Below are 11204 nucleotides of genomic sequence, written 5' to 3'. Positions count from 1 at the left end.
GACAACAATTGTCCAGGCACACAATGGGAGCTGAGAAACTCGGGTGGAATGCTAAGTTCAAAGGCTGGGCACAGTTCTGGTCTCTCCTTTCCTGTCCCTCTCTCCCATAGAAGCGATCACCTTCTGGGCACCCCAACCCCAGTGGGGGAGGAGAGAGCGTTTAGTCTCCAGGGGCGGGTTTTGTCTGCCCCCCCACTCCCCCACCCCCCACCCCCCCACTGAGCCTAGAGGACATAAAGGCCTGGATTCAGCTGAACCGCATGGCCAATGCCAGGTGAACTTCAGAGGTGAGGTCCTGAGGGGCTGAGAGACTGAAGCTGGTGAAAGAGGCGTGCTGTGAACCCCTCCGTCCAGGAGGTAGGCAGGACCCATGGAGGTTGGACAGGGGTATGAAGGTGGGAGTGAAGGGCCAGAAGGAGAGGGATGGTGGGGCTCTCTTCTCCCGAATGCACTGTGGGCTTTGGACTTACTGGGCTTGGGGTCTTGTTGCAGAGATGAAGCTGCTGCTGGCGCTTGCAGGGCTCCTCCTGGCCATTCTGGCGGTGCCCCAGCCCTCTGAGGGTGCCGGTCCAGGTAACAGGGCAGAAAGAAGGGGAAAAGGTGGTGTGTTGGGGGTGGTTGTGAGTCCCAAGGATCCCTTTCCTCAGCGCAGGCCACCCCGGCTCTGGGGCCCATTCCTGACTTATGTGACTCCTGTTCTGGACAGCTGTCCCGGAGGTGGTGGAGACCTCTGTGGTGCTGACCTGCATGGAGGAGGCCAAGCGGCTAGTGGACACGGCCTACAAGGAACAGCGGGAGAGGTGGGTTACTGGGCACTTCCCAGCTCTGGGCAAGGCTGCCCCAGGTCTTTCGGAGAAGGAACTTGATGCAGGGACTTCGTGGGTACGGATGGGACCCTCTGTCTGCCTGTCAGTCTTTGTGTCTTTGGGTTTGAGAACATCACTCCCCATGGCCTTGCCTCTGTCTGGATACCCAGGTCCGTAGTCCGTTTATAAACAGAAACCTGCTTCCTGTCCGTGGGTCTGTCTCCACTGTCCTGCGGGCTCTGCTGAGTGTCTCTGCCCCCACCTTCTGTGGCCTCACTCCTCCCTTCTGCAAACAGCATCAAGCAGCAGCTTCGCAGTGGCCTGGCCAGCCCCATGGATCTCCTGTCCTACTTCAAGCAGCCGGTGGCAGCCACCAGGACAGCCGTGAGGGCTGCTGACTATCTGCATGTGGCCCTAAGCCTGCTGGAGAGGAAGCTGCGGCCTCTGCGGCCAGGGCCCCTCAACATCACCGGTACCGTTGCCCCTACAACCTCAGTCTCCTGCTCTACTCGGGACCTCAGGCATCTCCCAGTGCCCCCCTCCGTCCCCCCCCCCCCACCCCGTCTTTCCGGGGGGAGGCTCAGGCACATCGGAATCTCCTCTCTGTGCCCCCAAATCAAGGCTCCCCAGCTTAGGATAGGAAATGGGGGGGAGGGACTCAATTCCCACATCCCTCTTTCCCCGGCCTCAGACGTGCTGACACCCGCGCAGCTGAATCTGCTGTCCAAGTCCAGCGGCTGCGCCTACCAGGACGTGGGGGTGACGTGCCCCGAGAACGACAAGTACCGCACCATCACCGGGCAGTGCAACAACAGGTGCTGCTGGCTGGGGGCGGCCCCGGGGCGGGCGGCGGACGCGGGGGTCGCGTCCGGGTCCCCCACCGGCCCGTGGCGCTATGTCGTGTCAGCGCCCCGTCCGATCCCTGCAGACGCAGTCCCACGCTGGGGGCCTCCAACCGCGCCTTCGCGCGCTGGCTGCCGGCCGAGTACGAGGACGGCTTCTCGCTGCCCTTCGGCTGGACGCGCGGGGTCAAGCGCGGCGGCTTCCGGGTCCCCCTGGTGAGCACCGGCCGACAGAGGGGGCGAGGCCGGGCCCAGAGGCGCGCGGGGCCCCAGGCGGCCCCTGACGCCCCGTGTCCCGCAGGCGCGCGCCGTCTCCAACGCCATCGTGCGCTTCCCCACGGAGCAGCTGACCCCGGACCAGGAGCGCTCGCTGCTGTTCGTGCAGTGGGGCCAGCTGATCGACCACGACCTCGACTTGAGCCCGGATCCCGGCGCCCTGGCGTCCTTCATCACTAGTGTCGACTGCAAGACCAGCTGCGAGCAGGAGCCTCCCTGCTTCCCGCTCAAGGTGCTTCCTCCTTCCTGCCCCGCCGCTGCCTGCCCGGTGGGGATAGGGGCCATGATTCCTGCAAGCGGCCATCTCCCTCTGTGCTGAACCCCTTCCCCAGCTCCTGAGTAAGGTTCACCCTGCTCACCCACTCCCCTCCGCCTCCCTGGCGCAGGACCTTCCTGCCTCCCTCCAACCTCCGCGTGTAGGTGCCGCGTGTTCAGTCCCCCTTTCCTCTGACCAGAGAGGGGCACCTTCCCGCATCCGGGCACATTGCACAGAGCCTGGGCTGTCCATTGCTGGAGGGCTGGAGGGCTGGAGGGGAGTGGGAGAGGAGAGAAAGGAAGGAGAATGGCAGAGAGAGAGAGAGAGAGAGAAGAGGAGAGATAGGCAGGGGCCAGAGTGAAAGACAGGAAAAGGACGACGGGGAAGGGTGGGGGGGGGGCAGGAAAAGAAAAGGAAGAAAAAGCCAACTGCGAGTGTAGGGACTGCATCCAGAGAACAGGGGAGGGAGGGGCAGACTGGGGGAGAGAAAGAGGGAGAGAAAGTTAAGGTGAGGACTGGCTGGCTCTTCTTCCGGGGGTGCACATCCCCCATTCCAGAGTCCTGGTCATCACCCCTTAGCTCAGAAGCACTCTGCAGGTGCAACCGCAGACGGGGATCGTCCGTGGGACTTGAGAGGCCTCCCTGCCAGCTGAGGGCGGCCAGAAGTCCTGAGGAACCCGTTGTGGTGTCTGGGTCTCCCTGTCTGGTCCTGGGTTCCAGGCTGCTTTGGAGGTGGGATCAAGGCCTTGGGGTGGGGGGTGGACCGGGGGAGAGCCACTCTGTCCCTGCCCTTGGTGAGCGGGGCTTGTCTATGTGTCACAGATCCCACCAGATGACCCCCGCATCAGGAACCAGCGTGACTGCCTCCCCTTCTTCCGCTCCTCCCCAGCCTGCACAGAGAGCAACATCACCATCCGCAACCAGATCAATGCGCTCACCTCTTTCATGGACGCCAGCATGGTGTATGGCAGTGAGGACCCTTTGGCCACTAAGCTTCGAAACCTGACCAACCAGCTGGGGCTGCTGGCCGTCAACACCCGCTTCAGTGACAATGGTCGGGCCCTGCTGCCCTTTGACAACCTGCATGATGACCCCTGCCTCCTCACCAACCGCTCTGCGCGCATCCCCTGCTTCCTGGCAGGTCAGCCACGAGTAGGAACTTGGGCTGGTGCATGGGCACACCCTGCTGGGGGCGGGGGTGCTGTTTGTGACTCTGTCCTCATCAACTTCATGATACTAATCCAGTTGCCTTGGTAACAAGTTGGGTGGAGCAAAAACCAAAACCAAAAAGCAGACCAACCCCCACCCCCAAACCAAAACCAACAAAAAACAAAAACAAAAACAGAACAAACCTAAGAAGGAGACCCAGGGATAGCCAAGGAGCTTCTTTTCCATCTGTCCATCCCTTTCTACATCTCTCCCTTTCCCTCTGGACTCTGCCAGAGAGTTGAGTCCCTAGGGACAGGCAACTAAGGAGACATGGCACCCTCACTCTCTAGAACTGCATCATCCACTATGGTAGCCACTGGCCACACATGGCTATTTGTATTTACATTTAAGTTAATTAAAATGAACTTAAGTTAAATTAACTTAAAAGTAAAATTCAGTTCCTCTGCTGTACTAGCCACATTTCAAGCATTCAATAACTTCATAGGCTAGTGGCTCCCATATAGGGCAGCACAGATGTAGAACATTTTCATCAATTCAGAAAGTTCTATGGGACAGTGCTGCTCCAGAATATCACCTCCTGCCATCTTGATTCCCTGTAATTAGAGAAGGTGAGATTTTAAATTTAAATACCTGGAAGCCCTGGGGATATGGTTGGAGCATTAATGGTGCCCATGCCCAGAAACTTCCAATGTTTTTTAATGTAAATCCAATAGTGGATCAAAAAAGGTCCTGAGGCCCTTCCCTCTGGCCTCCCAACTTCTTCTCCTGATGGCTGGCTCCCCATGGCCTCTCCCCCACTGGTCCTGGGCAGGAGGATCCAGGTCGGCTCCTGTGAGACTTTTCTGGGCTAGTGAAGGAAGAGCAGCACTCCTCAGCAACCTATGGCTGCCTCCATCCTGGTGTTGAGCCACATGTCCTGGGTCTGGATCATCGTGCCCTCTGGCAGCTCATGGGATGGTAAAGCTGCTCCCAGAGTTTCTTTCCCACCAGCCTCTAGAACTTATAAAGACTGAACCCAGTGTCCTGCTAAACGGGCCTGGTCCTAACTCTGGCCCTTCCAGAGAAGGCTTGGGGAGGACTGGAGGGATTAGGGGTCTCACTTGGTTTTCTTTTTTTTTTTTTCTAACAGTCTCAGATGTGGACTGTAAAAATCTACCCTCCACCCCGTTCTCTGGAGCCCGAGCAGGCTGCAAATTAGCATGTAGTAAGGGCGAGGATGGCAACTCTGATCAGGTGGCTAGTGGCTTTCTAGAGTCCTGTGTTAAGAAGGATTCTGAGGTTGCTTCCAATTTTAGCAGGAGAGAGTGCTGTGATCATTAGCTATGTCTGACATGGGCATGGAAGTAAGGAGTGCTAACATGCATGCTACTTTTTGGTCTGGCCTGAAGCAAGAGAATAAGTCAACCAAGCAATGTTTATGGATCTCCTGCTTTGTAGAAGGCACTGTGTTAAACTCCATGTGTCTGTGTGTGAGTTGGGTGGAGGGTCAGATACAAAAAGGGACAAGCCATGGTCTTCGTCTTCAAGGAGCTCCCAGTCTCAGGCATTAGAAGGTGGCAAGTCATGAGGCAGATCTGATGCCTATTGAATGAGCATCTCCAAGCAGCAGTGCCCCTAAACAGAGGAAGAATTTATCATGGTGGACCAGGGCATCAAGGGGGAACCTCCTGGAGGAGGTGTAAACTGAACATGGTGTGGAAAGATGGATGGAACAAAGTCTGGGTTTCAGATCTTGGCTGGGGAGGGGGTCTTTGTGGAGCAAGTCCTTTCTGATGGGGTCTTAGGAATGACAGTAGCTTTTGCTTCCCCAAGGGGACCCCCGCTCAAGTGAGATGCCCGAGCTCGCCTCCATGCACACACTCTTTTTGCGGGAGCACAACCGGCTGGCCACACAACTCAAGCGCCTGAACCCAGGCTGGGATGGAGAGAGGCTCTACCAAGAAGCTCGCAAGATCGTGGGAGCCATGGTCCAGGTATGCCGTCCTGAGTATTGATGATGCCAGGGATGTGGCAGGCTTGGGATGCAGATGTGCCTCTGCCACATCCTAGCTGTGTGACTTTGGGCCAGTGTTTTGAGCCTCAACATATTCATCCACGACACTGTAAAGATTAAATGATATATATGAAAACACCTGGCAATACTGAGTGCCTGATGAAGGTTACTTGCCTTCCATCCTCTCTCTCCTAGGCTTGCTCCTATTTCTTCTTTCCTGTCCATTGGGATGGTTTTGGGAGAATTAAAGGGGCGGGTCTGAAGTGCCTGGTGTGTAGCAGCTGGTCAATAAATGCCTCTCCTTTTCTCTCCGTGCCCCCGCCCCCCCCCGCCCCCCTCGCCCCCCCCCCCCCCCCCCCCCGTCTCCTGGCTCCTTCACCCACTCACCTCTTCATTTGGCTCTATCATAGCTCACCCAATCTCCTCACCTTTATTTACCCCTGCAAAATGTTCCTGGTTCTCTCTCCCAACTTTTGATACTTCAATACCCCCATCCTCTCCCCAAGACATAAACACACACACACACACACACACACACCTGCGTGCATGCACGCACACACCTTTTCAATACTCTCAGACTCCAGAGAGGGAGAGAGTTGCAGGTGCTGAGGGTAAGTTTTTGCTTTGCACCAAGAACTTAAGTGAGATTCATTTAAGCCTCACAGAAAATTCCAGACTCTAGAATCAAGAGTGAGACTGTTCCATATCTTCTCTTTTCACTGAGGAAATCATCTAGGGTGGCCCTTTTCTTTTTTGCCTCCCCCACCTCCACAAACGTATGGAACCTTACTGTGAGCCAAGTGCTTGCTGGGCACTGAGTAATTTCCAGAGAAATGAGCTACAACCCTTGTCCTCAGGAGCTTATAAATTAGGAGAAGCAAAACATTAATAACTCAAGGGCAAAGGAGCTATTGACTAAGAAAGCCCTTTGTTATTTAATCCTTTAAGTCAGAGGGCAGCATAATTATCCTTAATTTACATTTGAGTAACAGTGGCTCACAGAGGTTAATAACAGGCCCAAGGTCACACAGAAGGTAAGCAGTAGAGCTCTGTTTATAAGCCACCACTCAGAAGCCACTCTGTTGGACCCAGGTCCAGTGCTGTGGGAGACAACCCTGGCCATAGTCAATGGAGGGGCTCCCCAAGCCAGGAGTGCAGGTGGAGACTCTGTAGAGAAGGTGGCGTGGAGAGGCCACTCTGAGCGTGACTTTTCTTTAGATCATCACTTACCGGGACTACCTGCCCCTGGTGCTGGGACCACAGGCCCTGAGGAAGTACCTGCCGCGCTACAAATGCTACAATGACTCGGTGGACCCTCGAATCTCCAATGTCTTCACCAATGCCTTCCGCTATGGCCACGCCCTCATCCAACCTTTCATGTTCCGCCTGAATAACCAGTACCAGCCCATGGGGCCCAACCCCCGCGTTCCACTCAGCAAGGTCTTTTTTGCTACCTGGAGAGTAGTGCTGGAAGGTGAGCAGGACCTAGGCCAGGAGACAGTGGGCTGGCAGCCGAGGATGTGGTGGGGTGGGCTTGGCTGCAGGAAGCTAGGACAGGAGAAATACTCTGCCTTCCATCCTTGGGGATCCTATCTGACTTTCCAGCCTCGGTTCACCTGACTGCTTCTGTATATAATAACAAAGGGTGGGGTGGCTTGTAGGGAACTGGCTTCTTCTCGGGGACCCAGGAGACCAGGGCCTGAGTGCATCCCAACTTGCAAGTCTGAATGGCATTATACCTTGAGACCTTGATTCCCTGGTGAAGACCTGCCCACTGGGGTGACCTTGGCACCAGGAGCTGCATGTGCCCAGCCCTCTTCTGCCATCCCCCAACTGCACCCGGGACTTAACCCTGAGTCCAGTCTGAGCTCTGGATATGGAGCCAGATCCTTCCTCAAGTCTTGCTCCTCTTGTCCCAGGTGGTATTGATCCCATCCTTCGGGGCCTCATGGCCACCCCTGCCAAGCTGAATCGCCAGAACCAAATCGCGGTGGATGAGATCCGGGACCGGTTGTTTGAGCAGGTCATGAGGATCGGGCTGGACCTGCCTGCCCTGAACATGCAGCGCAGCCGGGACCACGGCCTCCCAGGTGAGGGGGCTGCAGGAGCCTCCCTGCCCCCCACCACTCTCTAGCCCTGCCCTCTCCAGTGCCCCGCAGCTGCCCAAGCTTCCCCACTGGCTGGAAAACTGTCTACATCACATTTCATTTTGCTTCATTTTACATGAACTTTGAGGGGAAGAGGTTATCATCACTTCCATTTTACTGATGAGCGAACTGAGGCTTGGAGAGCTTCAGAACCTGCCCAGGCTCTTCTCCAGCCAAATCAGGGATAGAGCTTGAATTTGAACCCAGGTCAGCCTAACCCCAAAGCCTGTGCCTACATTATGGGACAGCTAGTGTGGCTGAACCTTCTAGACACACTTCAAGCCTCAGATCTGAGATCTTCAGAGGGGGACAATGAGATGTCCCTATTCTTGGACCCCGCGGGAGTTCCGGGCAGTTTTGGGTTTTCCTCACAGTGGGAGGGCAAGGGAAAGAGAAGAGTCTTGGCCCCTCAGTTCAGGGTTCTCTCGGGGCTTAGAGCCTGGGAGAAGCCCCTCCGTGGCCTCTCCCTCACGTCCCTCTGTATGTGGCCACGGCGTGTTGGGGAGGTGAGTTTTGCGGAACCCACCCACAGCCCCCGCTCCCCGCCCCCGCAGGGTACAATGCCTGGCGGCGCTTCTGTGGGCTCCCGCAGCCCGGCTCGGTGGGCGAGCTGGCCACAGTGCTGAGGAACCTGGGCCTGGCCGAGAAGCTGATGCAGCAGTACGGCACCCCCGACAACATTGACATCTGGCTGGGTGGTGTGGCCGAGCCTCTGGAGCCCAACGGCCGCGTGGGCCCGCTCCTTGCCTGCCTCATTGGGACCCAGTTCAGGAAGCTCCGAGACGGTGACCGGTGAGGCATGGCGAGCAGTTCAGGCCCACCGTGTGGTTGCAGGCCTATTCCCCAACCTCTTGGGGCCCTGACTTTCTCCTGTGAAGTGAGGGGCAGGAAGGAATCCGTGACTTTCCAGTGTGTTCCGGGGCCTCCAGGTCATCCCTAAATGCGCCCTGAACTTGCTGGGGTACAGCAAGGAGGGGCCTGGAGCCATGGGTGTGAAGGGAGACATAGAAACTGCAAGTCTTACCGATGCCTTCCCTGGTTTCAGGGTGCCACCATACAGCAGTCACTCACTGCTGAACGGTCTCCAAGCCTCTCCTACTAGTGTCGTTTCATCGTGGCCCTGACATGTGTCATACCCGGTTCTTACCTAGCCTGTATTGTGCCCTTGGGAAGATTAGAGAAAGGTGTCCCTCTCTGGGTGGACACATTATAAACCAACCCCAAGATTCTTTCCACCCCCATGGTCACAGCCCTGGGCCAGGGCACAGGGGTCCGTGAGTGTGGGCCCAGCTCCCTGTGTAGCGGGGGGGCCTCCGAGGCCACGGGGTGGGGGGTGGAGGCAGAGGGGAGGCAGCCGGGCAGCTGTGCTTTGTACTGTGAGGAGGGCACCACTCCTTTGAAAACCCCTGGGCTGCCTGAGGGCCTGGAGCCATCTCCTGCTGTGGAGCGGGTGTGTGTGCTGGTCCTCTTCCATCCAGGGAGCAGCTCAAGCCCGCTGATGCCTTCCCAGCCAAGGACAGCCTCGGGTGCAATGTCCCTGGGTATCACCATGCAGGTTTTGGTGGGAGAACCAGGGCGTGTTCACCAGGCAGCAGCAGCAGGCGCTGGCCAAGATCTCCTTGTCCCGCATCATCTGTGACAACACGGGCATCACCACCGTGTCCAGGAACAACATCTTCATGTCCAACATGTTCCCCCGGGACTTTGTCAGCTGCAATACGCTCCCTGCATTGGACCTGACTCCCTGGAGGCAGAGTGACTAGAGGCTGAGTAAGGGGGTATGGTGGTGAGGTGAAGCTTGGGCGTCCCTGGGCTGGCCCACTGGGACCACAGGGATTTCCCTTCCCTAGGTGAGCCCGTCCCTGTTCTGACCAAGAACATGAATGACTAGACATTCATTCGTGTGTGTGTGTGTGCGCATGCATATGCAACGTATATAAATTGCATTTCATATGTGTGTGTTTCCTGTGAATGTGGGTAGTGTTTTGTGTGCTGCGTATATATGTCATTTATGTGAGTGTGTGTTTGCTGTTTATGTATTAAGTATAGGGAAGATACTAGAATGGATACAAGCTCAGGAGCCAGATTGCTTACGCGAAAATCCTGACTTCGCAGCTCTCCACTGTGTGACTTGAACAAATTACTCGACCTCGCTAAGCTTGAGTTTTCTTCTTTGCTAATAAAAGCTGTCTTGGCTCGTTAGTGGCCCCACTTACATCCTCTAGTTGTTTACCAAACACTTACTGACGGGCACTGTGTAGGCCTGAGAAACATTCAGGGAAAGTCGGACACTTTCTGTCCTCGGGGAGCTTACACTTGACAGTGAACCAGTGACCCCTGGAGGAACGGCCATTAGCAGTTAGGGTGTGCGTGGTGGGTGAGGTGTGGGCCCAGGTGAGCAGGACTCAGTTGGTGGCTCCCCGTTTGCTTCCTCACACTGTTCTCTTGCTTATTCACAGGAGCCCACCTGGAGAGGAACTGGGACGCACTGGCCCTTTTGTGCCATTTGTTTGTACCTGACGTCTATGATAATAAAACACCACTGATGGGAACCTTTACTCTGTCCATGTCTGCTGTGGGGCTGGAGCCTCAGCATGAGGCTTGCTCCGGGATCTCAGTTTGAACCAGTGTGGTCTGTGCCCGTAAACTGGGGGTGAGGTATCGAGGAGCTGTCCTTTGACCCACACATGGAAGGCAGTCAATTCTCAGAAGCCTCCGGGCCAGGTCAGACCATCCTGCCTCTCACCTTCCACCCACGCCACCCCGGAGAACAGAAACAGTGGTCCCCAGGCCCTTATGTTCATTTATTGCTCTGGCAAATACTTGCTACGTGCTCACTCTGTGTCAGGAACAAAACACTGTGTCCCGCGGGAGAGAAAGAACAGAGGTGTCATGGGAAAGGAGGTCCTTCCCAGATGATGGGGCGCCTCTGGATCCTGCACCCCTGCAGCCTGGCACGGTGGTTCAGAGGCCCTCAAGACAGTAGACTCCCTCTCAGTCTTGGCTTCATGTAGCCAGTTTCCAAGAGCAGAGACATCAGATGGCTGGGCCCAGGAGGACAGGGCCAGAGCTGAGGGAAGGGAAGGAGCGTATTTCTCAAATAATCTTGCCTGGAACTTGAGCCCTATGTCTGAGACTGGTTGATTCTCCCCTGCCTCTCTGGCTCCCTTTCCCTGGCAGCTGGGAGCCTGAAGGTGTGCAGGATGCTGAGGCTTATGTACCCATAGGAGCCCCAGGCCACAATAGGACCTCCCATAGCAGGAGAAATACTTCTCTCCATTTCACTGATGATGAGAGGGGCGCTCAGAGAAGAAAGAGACTCATCCAAAGGCTTGAAGAAGTGAGTGCCAGAGCCAGGACTGCAGCCAAGTCTTCGGGGTCCTGGGCTCCTCCCACAGGGTGGCTCCATCCACTCCACCAGTCAGGGGATCTGGAGGTGCTGACTGGGCTGACCTTACCCGGAGGGTCATTTTAAAAGAACACATGAATATGTATTGGGCAGCAGTACAAGGAACATTCTGGCCATGCCCCTTCAGAGATCTCACAGGCTCCAAGGACTGCCCTAGAAGAAGGAGGTATTTCCCAGAAGGATTTCTGGAAGAAAAATCAACTTTAGCTGTAGGATTATCCAGGCTGGGACAACCTTTCTGTTTGACCCCTTGATGGCACTTCAAACCCTCTCCCTCAATCTACGGCCATTGTTTCTTTCCCCAG

At 56.1% G+C, this 11204-nt stretch overlaps 1 protein-coding gene across 2 annotated transcripts; it reads left to right on the top strand.

Annotated features, from left to right (window-relative positions):
* Positions 1–258: 258 nt before the first annotated feature.
* MPO (myeloperoxidase) lies at positions 259–10042 on the top strand. 2 transcript variants are annotated; one of them, XM_019415648.2, is made up of 14 exons: positions 259–357; positions 493–573; positions 707–800; positions 1103–1278; positions 1498–1621; positions 1735–1864; positions 1950–2156; positions 3003–3321; positions 5163–5323; positions 6562–6817; positions 7263–7433; positions 8045–8282; positions 9046–9260; positions 9950–10042. In XM_019415648.2, exons 2-13 carry the CDS (start codon positions 495–497, stop codon positions 9251–9253), a joined length of 2163 nt encoding a protein of 720 aa, XP_019271193.2. In that variant the 5' UTR covers positions 259–357; positions 493–494; the 3' UTR covers positions 9254–9260; positions 9950–10042. The 2 variants fall into 2 exon arrangements, with proteins under 2 accessions (XP_019271193.2, XP_019271190.2); XM_019415645.2 differs by having other exon boundaries at positions 356–395.
* Positions 10043–11204: the final 1162 nt, after the last annotated feature.

The sequence above is a fragment of the Panthera pardus genome, unplaced genomic scaffold (genome assembly GCF_024362965.1).
Source record: "Panthera pardus isolate Hobbes unplaced genomic scaffold, ASM2436296v1 HiC_scaffold_3, whole genome shotgun sequence".
Classification (NCBI taxonomy): Eukaryota; Metazoa; Chordata; class Mammalia; order Carnivora; family Felidae; genus Panthera; species Panthera pardus.
Note: the sequence above shows the minus strand (reverse complement) of the source record. Positions and strands in the feature narration are given on the sequence as shown.